This window comes from Phocoena sinus, chromosome 1, assembly GCF_008692025.1.
Source record: "Phocoena sinus isolate mPhoSin1 chromosome 1, mPhoSin1.pri, whole genome shotgun sequence".
Classification (NCBI taxonomy): domain Eukaryota; kingdom Metazoa; phylum Chordata; class Mammalia; order Artiodactyla; family Phocoenidae; genus Phocoena; species Phocoena sinus.
The window spans coordinates 44,406,183-44,420,187 of record NC_045763.1 but is presented as its reverse complement, the minus strand read 5'-3'; the positions used below and the strand labels follow the sequence as shown (position 1 = coordinate 44,420,187).

The 14,005-nt window shown below is 37.6% G+C and overlaps 1 protein-coding gene across 3 annotated transcripts in view; it reads right to left on the bottom strand.

Moving 5' to 3' along the window:
* Nucleotides 1-14,005, bottom strand: part of ZYG11B (zyg-11 family member B, cell cycle regulator) — a 77,527-nt gene that overhangs the window by 26,238 nt on the left and 37,284 nt on the right. For all 3 annotated transcript variants that reach the window (XM_032640094.1, XM_032640098.1, XM_032640108.1), the window contains 7 exons: nucleotides 10,335-10,475; nucleotides 7,347-7,523; nucleotides 6,137-6,201; nucleotides 3,386-3,485; nucleotides 3,086-3,136; nucleotides 608-769; nucleotides 450-497 (listed from right to left, as the gene is read on the bottom strand). In XM_032640094.1, coding sequence (XP_032495985.1) covers nucleotides 450-497; nucleotides 608-769; nucleotides 3,086-3,136; nucleotides 3,386-3,485; nucleotides 6,137-6,201; nucleotides 7,347-7,523; nucleotides 10,335-10,475 — 744 coding nt within the window. The remainder of the gene's footprint in view (nucleotides 1-449; nucleotides 498-607; nucleotides 770-3,085; nucleotides 3,137-3,385; nucleotides 3,486-6,136; nucleotides 6,202-7,346; nucleotides 7,524-10,334; nucleotides 10,476-14,005) is intronic.

The following is a 14,005-nucleotide window of genomic DNA, read 5'->3' as shown; positions in this document are numbered from 1 at the left end:
TGGTGGTGCAGTGGTTGAGAATCTGCCTGCTGATGCAGGGGACACGGGTTCGAGTCCTGGTCTGGGAAGTTCCCACATGCTGCGGAGCACCTAGCCCCGTGAGCCACAATAAAAAAAAAAAAAAAAAAGAATCTAAGGACACTTGTAGGTTAGTGACATTTTTCATGAGATTTTTTTTTCTGATTATACAAGTAAAATACGCTCACAGTGAAGCTTTGTACTATACCAAAATATATAAATAAAAGTATGTAATTTATATTTTTCCTTTTAGTGTGGTGAAAACCTTAATATGTATATATAATTTTGTAGCCTGCTTTTTTCCCTTAATTAAATTATATATATTTTCTAACGTCATTAAGTGTTTACAAATAGAGTAGCATCTTTCTATGTATTACCTCAGATGGAAAATAATTACAGCTTGAAATTAGCAGGAAATACTTATATCTTACCAAAAGTCCTAGGACTTTCTGTTGAATGGATGACTCAGTTGGGAATGACTGTAAAAAGAACGAGAAACCTATAACTAAAGAACCAAATATAATAAATAAATGCTCAAATCAATCAATAAATGAATGTCAAAAACTGTAGGCTAAATTCCCATTCTAACCTCTAGAACCCTCATGAAGAGTTCCAACCCTTGATTTTCAATAAAGTGTCTGCAAGTGGTTGGAGATTCATCTGTGAGGTTCCAAAGTGCACTCAAAGTAAACTTCAAAGTAGTGTCCACTGAATTTTGATTGGTTTTCTGCTTCACTATTTGAAGAAGTTGCTGAAAAGAGGAAAATAGAATTAATTTCTAATTACTGAATTGTTATTACAATTACTGGTAATAACACTGACTAGTAAGTCCATGAGGATTAGTTTCAGGGCTTCAAACATTTCCTATAAAGGTTCTTACAAGGACAACAAACAGCCTCTTGGATCAGACTTTTCCTTCAACAAGAAAAAAATAGAGGATTTTCATAAATACTTTTAAAATATTCTGATCATACCTAAAATCTAATCGCCTGTAAATAAAATGAAAAGCAAGATGATTAAAGCTTAGGACCAACTATCTTACCCAACGGGTCACAACATATACTCATTTCAGATCCTGGGATAAAAAAGGTGGAGGGGATGAAGAGGGAATGAATCTAATATTTACTACACATCAGCAAATCATATCCTATATTGTAATACTGTCATCCCCATTTTTCAGGAGAGGAAATTGAGTCCGAGAAATATTAAGTAATTTGATCAGAGTCAACTTAGTAAGAGAAAGTAAGAACTGGAAGACCTAATTCTCTCTAACTCCAAGTTTTCCTTAAGAAAAAAAAGAAAGGACAAACTACATACAATAGTAAGAGAATTAAAGTCTAAATTGGATTTAAGTAAGATAATAGCTTTAAAATTCCATTTGTAAATTATTTCTATCATAGCTTTAACCTAAGAAATTTAAGCTTGAAAAAGAAATATTTTAAGACCTACATGGGCATACATAATTCCATTTTTAGTTTACACTTTTGAGGGTAAAAGGGAGCTCTGCAACAACAGATACAAGTAACATTAACGAACACTATTACTTAAAGTTATGTACAATTCAGGAAAAAATTTTTAAGAAACACAAACATCTAGCTGCAATTATGTAACTTAACAGCATAGTGGCTAAGAGTGTGGCACTAGAATTGGGCTCCCTGAGCTTAAATATAATCTCTGCATCTGACTAACTGTGTAATAACCTTGTTTGCCAATTTAACTCTTTGTTTCCTCATCTGTAAATTGTGGGTGATAATTAAGGGCTTAAAAAAAAAAGTTAGCTAGCATCATCATTACTACTACTATTAATTCCTGCTAATTCCTACTTTAAACCAAACAATTTTCTCCCAAAGCATATGAGTGCACTACTTCCTTAATATCTTTGAGTACACCTCCCGCCAAAATTACTGAAACACATGTACAGCAATAAAAAGCCATTTTTAAAACTAAAATGTCATCCCTAAAAGAGTAAAATTAAATCAAATCAGCATCCTTTTCTATTCATCTAACATACGTATCGTATTCTGTGCTAGGCACTTAGCATATTCCTTCAATTAATCTTTTTTTCCTTTTTATTTAATCTTCATAACAACTGTATAAAGCATTTTATCATCCCTAAGAAAATTTAGGTGACTTTTCTTAAATCACACAGCTAGTAAGTGATAGAACTGGGAATAAGCCCAGATATATTGACTACTCCTTCCTTTGTACCATCACAGCCTCCTCCTCTTTTTACACTGCTTTTTTCACTCATATCACTCTTATTATTACATATTTATTAGACTGTATTACTGTATTACGACCAGGTCTACATAGCTATTTTCTCTACTATACTGTGAATTTCTTACGGGCAGGAATTATAGCTATAATTCAGTGTACATCCCTAACACCTAATAAGGTGGTAGGTACCTGATGAGTACCCTATACATATTTACCAAATGAGTGACTTACTTTCTCATTACATACATAACTTGTAAGTTATAGAAAAGGGGAGTCTCTCATTTGACTTTTCCATCTACTATTATTATTCAAACATCTCACGCCAGGATTGTAACAAGCAGCTCCTAAGTGGACTTTTTCCTCAGTCCCCCCCTAAGGCATGGTTTACATTTATCCCCTTTAAAGCTTTTAACTTTTCACTGTTCACTATATTAATTCCTCAAATGAAGCAAGTAAAATCATATATCAGCTATTTACATTATCTTCTTCCCTAAAGCATCTAGCACAACCTTATGCCTAAAATAGAGACTCCACATTTTCTTCATAAATAACAAAATCACGGAATTTTAGAACTAGATAGGATCTTAAGGTTTATTCAGGCCCCAATGGTCCAGGTAATTTATCTAAATTCACAAAGTGAGTTTACAAGTTAGATCCCAGGTCATCTGACTCCTAGTTCAGGGCTCTTTCCATCTCTGTTAAGGAGTAAATCTGCCTCAATCAAGAGGAATTAATTCGCTCACTTAGAACTAACAAAAATAATCTTTTAAAATATAAAATGTCAGAAGATACACAACACTGCCTGAAAATAATGCAAATGAAAACTGTTTAGGAGTCTGTACAGACTTACCCTGACAATGAAGAGTTCAGCACCAAGCTGTGCGGTTTGTTCTGTAGAAAGCTGCAAGCAAGCAGAAGACAAAGTAAATGTCCAAGAATTCACCAGTGTGAGTTTAATATCATTCACTGTAACAGACTCCGAAGGTCAGACTAAAATCTCTGATCAACCTGGAATTCCACAATACCGAATACAGCTTGAGTAAGTTACCTGGCTTACTAAAACCTCACTGGCACACAGATTTGGGGAAAAATAGTAACTGTCATGGGAAATAGTTTCCTACAGAAGATTATTCAACAAGAGTTCAGGCACCTTGGCAGCCAGGATGGAAATGATTGCAACTGCCATCCTTTGCATGTTTTGATCCTCATGGTTGCAGAGCCACTGCATGACAAGCTTGGCTGCTTCAAACCTGAAAACACACAAAGAGTTTCATGAATTAATCCTGGAGGCCCCAGGCATTTCCCAAAGCTCCAGCTGGGAACTGATGCTACAATTTAGGTAGGTGAGAAGGAAGGGGAAAATTCCTCCTAATTGATAAGAGAATAACAAGTGCACTTAGTGTTGTGGAGATGGTGTCATTATTAATTCTGACAACACTTTGTAAAGGAATAAGAGTTTGGAAAATATGGTCAAAAATATCTGGCATTCATCTTCTAGAATTACAACATATTTCTATTCTGTAGTGATTTCTATACTATAGCAATAATTTAAAGTATTTTCTGAGTTCCTCCCAGTACCTAGCACAATGGGAACATTCATTCATTCACTCCGAAACATTTACTGAGCTCCTGTTTTGTGCCAGATACTGTTCTTGGTGCTGGAGAGAGGGTAGTGAACAAAACAGAAAATATCTCTACTCTCATTAGAGCTTACATATAGTGGGAAGACAGATAATAAATAAATAAGTAAAATATATGGTTTGTTTAGGTACTGACATATGCTTTAGAGAAAAAAAGAAAGCAGGAAAAGAGAGGATATGACATGTGGAAACTTTATTAGTCCCCAAGCATGCCCATAATTATGAGGTAATATAGCTTGGTAGTTAAGAGCAGATTCCAAAGTTCTCTGAATTTTGGGGCCGGAATTCTAGCTCTATCTAATTTAATGACAATAATAAAATAAACTATTTTATCATGTGAGGCAATGCAGTCAGGTCATTAAGAACATGATACACTTTGGAATCAGCCTGCATTCAAATATCACCTTCACCATTTACTAACTTTGGGACCCTGGGCAACTTCCTTAATCTCTCTGAACTTCAATTTTCTTGTCTGTAAAATAATATGATCTATTCCGTAGGACTGCTGTATATGATATCACACATAAAGCTTAAGACTTAGTACAGAACTTGGCACATACCAAACTTTTGATAAAGGTTAATTTTTTACTAGTATTGTCTCCCTCTGTGCCTTTATCTGTGCAGTTCCCAAAACACAAAACAATCACTCAACCAGCTTTCATTTTCAAGGCAATATGGCATGGATATAAAAAGTAGAAGCTCTGGAGTCAGTCTGGATTTAAATCTAAATTCTGCTACTTACTATCTTATCACCTTGAGCAAGTTACTAAACTTCTCTGTGCCTCTGTTTCCTCATCTGTAAAATGAAGATTACAAGAGTAACAATTTCACAGGACTGTTGTAAGGACTGAATAAGCATATGTAAAACACTTAGCACAGTGCCTGATAAGTGCTTCATACATTAGTTGTTATCTTTATTATCTTAAATACCATCACTAACATGAAATCTTTAATAATCACCAAGCAGATGGAATCTTTCCCTCTTTGCTTGGGGGCCCAGTACACTCTGTCATCCTCTTCTATGAATGATTGTCTTCTATTATACTCATAATTCATTCATTCATCCATCCTTCCATTAAACATCCACTTAAGTACTAAGTACTAGGGGCAAGATTAACCAATCACCGTCTCTCACCACAAAGAAGCTCAATTCTAGCAGAGTGCACGGGCTACATCAAGGGCAAATGATAGCCTACCTTGAGTGATCTTAATAGCTGTGGGCCCAGCTGCCTGTTTTCTAAAGTTTTATTGGAACATAGTTATCCCCATTTGTTTATAAAGTGTCTATGCCTGCTTTGGAGGTACAACGGCAGAGTTAAGTAGGTCCAACAGAGACCCAATGGCTCACAAACCTAGAACATTTATTATCTGGCCCTTTAAGAAAAAGTTTGCCAACCCTGGGGTAGTTTATAATTTTCTTTAGGAGATTATGTCTTTTCTACCTATGACTTCATGAGATCAATACAGATGCTCAATATATTCATAAAATAAAATTAGCAATCTACATGAGATATATGTAGTTATATTTTTATCCAAACTATTTATTTCAAATAGTAAATGGAATACTTCATTGCCTCAGCCATGCCAGATAACAGTGTACTGTTACCCAAATAAAAGTAATTCACAGTAAAATTACTGCTTGAGAAAGACACTTCTCACTAAATCATAAAGTATAAATTTCTTCTTCAAAATACCATCATTAAAAAATTATATTTTAAAGTAGTAAAATGAAAAGTAAATAACCTGTTTAGCTCCCAAATCACATCTTAGAAAACAAGGAAACCCTTTATACTTACTGGAATACAGCTATATGGTCTCCCTTAACCTCTGCTTAAAAAGTTTCTTCTATAATTAAATATCAAATAACAATAATAATGAGGTATGATACAGAGAAAAGAACACTGGACCTAGAAGGCTTGAGTCTTTCTAGCTTAGCAGTTACTAGTCACAAAACCACTGGCAAGACACTGAATGTCTATATGCCTCAATTTCTTCAGCCCACAATATTGTACAGATATTCTAAAAACTATAATCAATAGAAATTCTTATGCAAAGGGCTATGAAAACAGGGGCCAATCTGTTATCATGAACGTCAAAGCACTAAATTAGAGAAAGTAGATTTAGCATTCTACAAGGCAACGCACAATCCCACCCACTTGACTAATTGTACACCACGAATATCCTGAATGGTAAGAAATGACCCAAGACATATTTCTAGAATTCCATTTTGCCCCATTTTAAGTTCTAGTGCTATCACTTGCCTGTTAAATGGAACATCTTGAAGAATTCGGTCACTGCAAAGTGAAAGGAGGCAATTCTTCTGTAACTAAAGAACCAAACGGAGAAAAAAAATCCTGAATAACATATTATTTTATTTTTTAAACAGGGGTAGACTCTATAAAAAAAAGATTGATAAAACACCACTTATTTCTTAAAACCTTTATTCTGCCTATCTACTGTTCAAAGACTGACTTCCACTGGGCCCATATAAGTTTACTTGCACATTTCTTTTTTTTTTTTTGCTGTACGCGGGCCTCTCACTGTTGTGGCCTCTCCCGTTGCGGAGCACAGCCTCTGGACGCGCAGGCTCAGCAGCCAGGGCTCACGGGCCCAGCCGCTCCACGGCATGTGGGATCTTCCCAGACTGGGGCACGAACCCAGACTGGGACACGAACCCACGTCCCCTGCATCGGCAGGCGGACTCTCAACCACTGCGCCCACCAGGGAAGCCCGCACATTTTTTTTAATCTTTTCTATTAGGTGAGAACTAGGGTAATAAATAGGATAACTCCAGCTAATTTCCCTCCCTTCTGGTGGCCTTTGGGTGGGTCCTATTTTGTCTTCTGTTCACCTGGCTTCCAGAGTCCATGAACACCAAAGCCTAAAGTTCATCTAGTTTGGCAATTGCTCTCAATGAGGGAAGCTGGCTTTTATGACCCACTCACCTATCTGGGTTGCCATTTTTACTTGGTTTTGCACCTTTGAGTATTTTTTACTAACTTGCCAAACTGTTCAAATTTTGAACAGTCCTGTCCTGAGGACAGGACAAGTTTTGTAGTCTACCTATACTGCTAGAAATAGAAAATCCATGTCTTACTCATTTCTCTATCCCAGTACTTAAGTACTGAGTACTTGAGTACTGAACCAGTACCTGGCTCAGAACAAAAGCTCTACGCCTATGCCTGTTTGCTGAAATTATCACTAACTCAAGGTCTAGGTGCAAGATGTTTTGTATGGCTTGCTTTATTTCCCTTAACATTTGGACTGAAATACTTTTAGGCAAGGAAAGCATTCTCTAGTTTTCTACTTCTCTATTGTCCTGCACTCAGTCACACCATAAATTTATTACTTCACAGCCTCCAAAGGCATTTGAATTTCCAGCCTTGGTCTACTAAAATGAACTGTATGGAGGTGGGAGATGGGTAAGAGACACTAAAAGGACTATTTGAACGGGAGTTCCCATATGCTTACCTGCTGGTGATTGGGAAAATGTTCCATGGCTTTGAGCAGCAAATGGGTCACATCAGCCAGGAGTCGCACAGGCATTCCTGCAGCAAGATCCTGCTTCGTTAAGTTAAACACACAAGCGCTTGCAGCAAGTTGCACTGGCAAATTCATAGGGTGGTTTCTCATCCCAGTAACCACAAGCTGGAAAAAAAAAATTAGTTCTTTTGATCCAACTTATAAATATAAGCTCTCTTCATATAGCAACATTACTTTGTTGATCTATAATAATTTCTAAGATGTCTTAAGTATCTTTTTTATCCTCACATGCAGAGCCTAGGACATAGCAGTTACTCACCAATATTTAGTTCCTGTTCACCTGGTCGAGGTAGGTATCAAGTTGTTCATGTCCAGAGATTTTTCTGTAAGGCTAAAGAATCTTTTCTATTCAGGGAAAACATCTTTGTATTTCCAAGACCTAGTTCAGGGCCTATTATATGCTAAGCACTAAACAAATTCTTACTGACTTGAAGAGAGTAAACCAGTAGCAACCTTCACTTTCAAATTCCAACATTCAGTTCCTTAAGAACACTGCTAAAGTTAGAGTACCATAAAATCCATTCACTTCCCTCTGGCTGACATAACTACTTCTCTCCTTTTCCTCTCTCCTCAAATCCCCAACAAATTCTCCCCATTCCTCACTACTGGCTGAAGACCTTGCTTCCAGTTACCTTGAGAAAACTGAATCAATCATAAAGAACCTCAGATTCTCACTTCCACATGTACCTCCTTACCAGCATATACATGTGCATATGCTGTCTTCCTGCCTGTTACCATAAATGACCTTTTGGGGCTCCTCTCTAAAGGTAATCCCTCCACTTATATGCTAGATGCTTCCCTTCTTGTCTACTCAAGGACACTGCTTCAGCTGTTCTCCCCTTTCACTCCTGTATCAATTTTTTATTCTGTACTGGATCATTAATATCAGCATACAAACAAGCTATTTTTTTCTCCCATCCAAAAAAAGAAAAAAAAAAAACAAACCACACACTTCTTCAGCCAGCTACCACCTTTTTTCTTTGCTCTCCTTTGCAAGAATCACATTTCTCTCTGCATCATTCTCTAAATGAATGAATGAATGAATGAGTAAATATTTCAGATCAGGACTAGAGGTCCGGTCCTTTGTTACTCAGGTTCACAGTAACCAAAACCAAAAAATGATAATGCATATACCAAGTGCCAACATCCTCTGGTATGTACATAGGAGGTGACAGATGTTGGGGGTAACACCTTAGGACTTAAATGTTACTGGTTCCTTTCCAAACACCCCATTCTCAAAATCTAAGAAACTGGGAGGTTAAGGCATTTCTGGCTCTGACACTAACTTTCTGTTACTTAACCTCACAGACCCTCAGGTACATAATCTGTAAAACAGGAGATAAAACTTATCTCTTGGGATTGCCATGCCCACTAAATGAGGTATCAAATTTAATATAGTCCTATACTCATTGGTTTCTAAACTGAATGTGCATAAGGATTATCTTGGGGGATTATTAAAATGCAGATTCCTGTACCTCACGAATTCCTGAGGTACTCTAATTTTCCTTATAATTCCTGTACCCAGCCCTATTGAATCTAAATTTCTTGGCATGAGGTTCACAAATATACTTTTTATTTTATTTTATTTTTGTTTTGTTTTGTTTTGTTTTGTTTTGTTTTTTTGCGGTACGCGGGCCTCTCACCGCTGTGGCCTCTCCCGTTGTGGAGCACAGGCTCCAGACGTGCAGGCTCAGTGGCCACGGCTCACGGGCCCAGCTGCTCCGCGGCATGTGGGATCTTCCCGGACCGGGGCACGAACCCGTGTCCCCTGCACCGGCAGGTGGACTCTCAACCACTGCGCCACCAGGGAAGCCCTTATTTTATTTTTTTAAAGATTTATTTAATTTGTTTATTTATTTATATATTTTTTGGCTGCGTTGGGTCTTCGTTGCTGCATGCTGGCTTTCTCTAGTTGCAGCGAGCGGGGGCTTCTCTTGTTGTGGAGCACAGGCTCTAGGTGTGCAGGCTTCAGTAGTTGTGGCTCACGGGCTCTAGAGCGCAGGCTCCAGTAGTTGTGGCACAGGGGCTTAGTTGCTCTGTGGCATGTGGGATCTTCCCGGACCAGGGCTCGAACCCTTGTCCCCTGCATTGACAGGTGGATTCTTAACCATTACACCACCAGGGAAGACCCTTTTAAAGATTTTTTTTTGATGTGGACCATTTTCAAAGTCTTTACTGAATTTGTTACAATATTGCTTCTGTTTTATGTTTTGTTTTTTTGGCCACGAGGCATGTGGGATCTTAGCTCCCCAACCAGGGATTGAACCCGCACCCACTGCATCGGAAGGCAAAGTCTCAGCCACTGGACCGCCAGGGAGGCCTCTCACAAATATGCTTCTTAAAATAAGCAGTATCCCAGACTTCTGATGGAAAGAGGACCACATTCTGACAAACAATGCCCTAAGTAATCAACAAAATTAAGAATCCTCCTTTCTTGCCTTTCAAAAGCTGTCCTGGTTAATTGAGGAATAATGCAGACTAGTTACAAAAGCACAGGAGGTTCATAAATTGCATGGAAAATTTATGAACCTTATAAAATTCCAATATTGTATTTCTTAAAAAAGCCTATATGGAAGCAATACAGGGGTATATACAAAGCAGTGTCCTGATTCCAGTCATATATTCCATTTTCTACTATAGCTGGTGAAAACATATCACAGTGATTACTGGTTTTAGATAGTTAAATATGAACTTGAAGGCATTTATATTGCTTAAATGAGACTACTATAAAACTTCAGTAACACTATGGAACTACCTCCTCTCATTCTCATTTATGGCTAATAACTGAAATTATACATTATCAACCCCATTACAAAACAAAAACTAAATGCAAATTTGCACTAAGTTTCTTCACAAAACCATCATCTATCTAGGAAGACAATTTCAAATTTCTCATATGCAATTTCTTATTCTTACCTTTAAAATTTCTGGTTTTGTTTTTTCCATCACATGAGTCAGGCTAAAAAGGTGAAATAGAGCTTCCCGGACAAAGAATGCCCGTTCACTGTACCGCTTCAATGCTTCTGCAATCTGAGTTTCATTGGCTTCTCCAGACACCTTTGAACATAGACAGAAGATGAGTTTTTAGGATTCTTTTCAACCCTCTAACTGTCTCTATCCAAACATCATTTGTGTGGATGGCATCCACGGTAGCTTTGCAAAGCCTGAAACAAATGGGAATGATCACTTTCCAATCCATCCAGAAAAGTCATCCTATGGAGGTGTACATATGCTAAAGAGATGTATATTTGATAGGCTAAGACCCTACTATAAGTCTATGGGTAAAATTTTCTATACTGTACCTAAAATAAATCTCAAGATATGTAACACTATTTATAAGGTCTTACTACCCATGATTAGGCTCCTACTGCCTCTTAAGGTAACCCTTTCCCCCTAACTCACAATATTATAACTACAGTGGCCTTTCTTTTATTTTTTTTTAATTTTTATAGCAGTGTGTACATGTCAATCCCAAACTCCCAATCTATCCCTCCCCCGCACCCTACAGTGGCCTTTCTTTCTGATCTTTCAATAAGCCAAGCTCTTTCCCAGGAAAAGGCTACTAAATACAATATCCTCTCTGAGTGAAATCTTCCTCTCTTTCTCTACCTAATTTCTAGTCATCCTTCCCACTTCAAATTAAATGACACTTCTCTAGAAAGGCCGTCTCTGACCCACCAATCTAAATCAGGTCTCCCTTGAAACACCTCCTTCATAGCCATTATCATAACCCCCCTAGTAGACTGATCTATTTACCACTGTACCTCAACAGGGAGCATTGTGTGTGGCTCATAATAAGCACTCAATAAATACTTATCAAATAAATGTATTAATTAATTTTCCCAGATTTATCAAGCTCCCACTCAGCATCAAGAGGTGCTGTTCAAAAGTAAGTTTATCTAGGAATTTCCCATTTATACAGGTTAATATCCTTAAACTGTGGTTCATATACCATTGGGTAATGAAATGTATATTAACAGGAAGTGGCTTTTTAGAAAAGTAATCCAACTAATGAGTAAAAAAAGAGGGCTTCCCTGGTGGCGCAGTGGTTAAGAATCCGCCTGCCAATGCAGGGGACATGGGTTCGAGCCCTGGTCTGGGAAGATCCCAAATGAGGCGGAACAACTAAGCCTGTGCGCCACAACTACTGAGCCTGAGCTCTAGACCCCGTGAGCCACAACTACTGAGCCTGCATGCCACAAATACTGAAGCCTGCGTGCCTACAGCCCGTGCCCCGCAACAAGAGAAGCCACTGCAATGAGAAGCCTGTGCACTGCAACAAAGAGTAGCCCCCGCCACAACTAAAGAACCCCATGCACAGCAATGAACACCCGATGCAGCCAAAAATAAATAAACAAAACTCTTTAAAAAAAAGAAACTTCTAGAATATCACCATGATCTCCAATGAATAACTAGGTGTTGAGTGTCAACAACTGCTAAAAATCACAGGAAGAAAAACAACCAGACGTTATGTACTTCCTTAATGAAAGAGCGTAACACCTGAGGGTCCTGCCAAAGGGATCAAACATGAGTTTGATTAAGTCACTAAATCCAACTACCAATCTGCAGAAAATACAAAGTCAGTGAAACATGCACTACAAGCATACAATCAAGAAAACCCAGGTTGAGGGAGACTCTACAAATCAAAGGGCTGGATGCGTTAATACACAAATTATAAGGAAAAGAAAGGGATGGAGAGGGAACTTATAAAAGATACTCAAAAGACATATAATTTTGAAAAATGGGTAAGATTAAGTGCCTAAAGGTAAACAGTTGGATGATAAACTATTTAAAAGAGCAAGGACATGATTATCATTAAAGTCTGGACAGAGATTACTTTTGTGGGGAAGGAGGGAGTTGTGATCAGCTTGTAGCTGACAAGTTCTATTTATTAACCTGAGTGATGGTTTCAAGTGTGTTCACCTTATTTTCACTCATTAAGGTATACATTTGTTATTTATGGTCTTTGCATCTGTCTTATTTTACAAAAAGGTAAAAAAACACACAAAAAAACCAAAAACAAAACCCAAAACCCTGCTGTTCAGAGAGAGAGAATCTTCTCATTAAGGTGGAAGACTGTCTTTTTTTGGCAGTACCATTATAAAAGGTGACACAAAAATAAACATTTTTAAAATATATTACACAGTAACTAGGTTTTATATGAACATAGAGTATTCAGGCAGGAATATGCAGCTTTGAGGAAATGAAGGGCTGCATCATGGCTGACATTTCAAACACTGAAAGGATATGCTACAAAGGTCTAATAAGAATTAGACTACAGTACAGATGTGTACCAAGTGACACAAAGGCACGTTTTGAGCATTTGTAAGATTGTAGGAATAACAGTGGAAGTTTCTTTACAAAATGCTTGTTAAACTATTTATGTATAATATACATACATAAACATTGGTCTTGACTATGTATTCACATATATAAGCAGTTATTGAATAATAAAAACTTTCCAAGTGTTCAGTTCTTTTGGAATCACCCTGAACTTTTTCTTAGATTTTCTTAGATTTGGAAAGACACTGAATTATTACATGAGATAAAAAAGATTGTATGAGGGAAAACACATTAACAATAACTTCATCAGACTTCATCAGTCCACATTTGGTTGATTCCAACAGCTTTATATTAACTTACATGAAATGTAACCTCAAGTTACCTTTAAATGTAAAATTAAAGAACTTTTTCTTTTTTTGTGTGTGGTACACGGGCCTCTCACTGTTGTGGCCTCTCCCGTTGCGGAGCACAGGCTCCGGATGCGCAGGCTCAGCGGCCGTGGCTCACGGGCCTAGCCACTCCGCGGCATGTAGGATCTTCCCAAACCGGGGCACAAACCTGTGTCCCCTGCATCGGCAGGTGGACTCTCAACCACTGCGCCACCAGGGAAGCCCAAAATTAAAGAACTTTTGTTACTGGAATGTAAATACTCCAAACCAAATTTCATTGCCTGTATGTTTATTCAGTGATCAACACTTCTCTAGCCAGTGATAAACCCTCAAATCAAGCAATCTGGCTCCCCAAACTAAACGCATCTTCAATTCAATCAATTTCGTATGCTAGATCAAAAAAAAAAAACGAACAAAACAAAACAAACAAGTGTCTGTATGCACTAGTTTCTGCAAACAATTTAAAACAGAGAAAATATCCCTAACCACTAAATTAAGCCTTATTAATATTTAATATATGGATTAAAACTAAAATGTATATTCTAAGGAAAAACTTTCTTGTAGCACTCAGTATATAACTCTATTATAGCATTTCTTACAATGGATTAAAGCTATTTTTAAATTGGTCTGCCTCCTCTCCACGAGACTAGAATTCCTCAAGGGCAGAGGCCTTAGCTCAGACATCTTTAAAAAGTTCTTAGAGTTTTTTAAAATGGATTGACTCCTTTGCTTAAAAAAACTTATATGTACCTTCACTGGATGTTGATTACTGCTGTTTAATATAAGAGTCTTAGTTCTCAAGGGAGAAGTCTAGGCTAGAGATATAAATTTAGGAGTCATCAGCATATAGGTTTAGGGCCTGGGAGATTAGGAAGAACCAATAAAGGAAATTGAGGGTGAGTCCAAAAAGTAGGG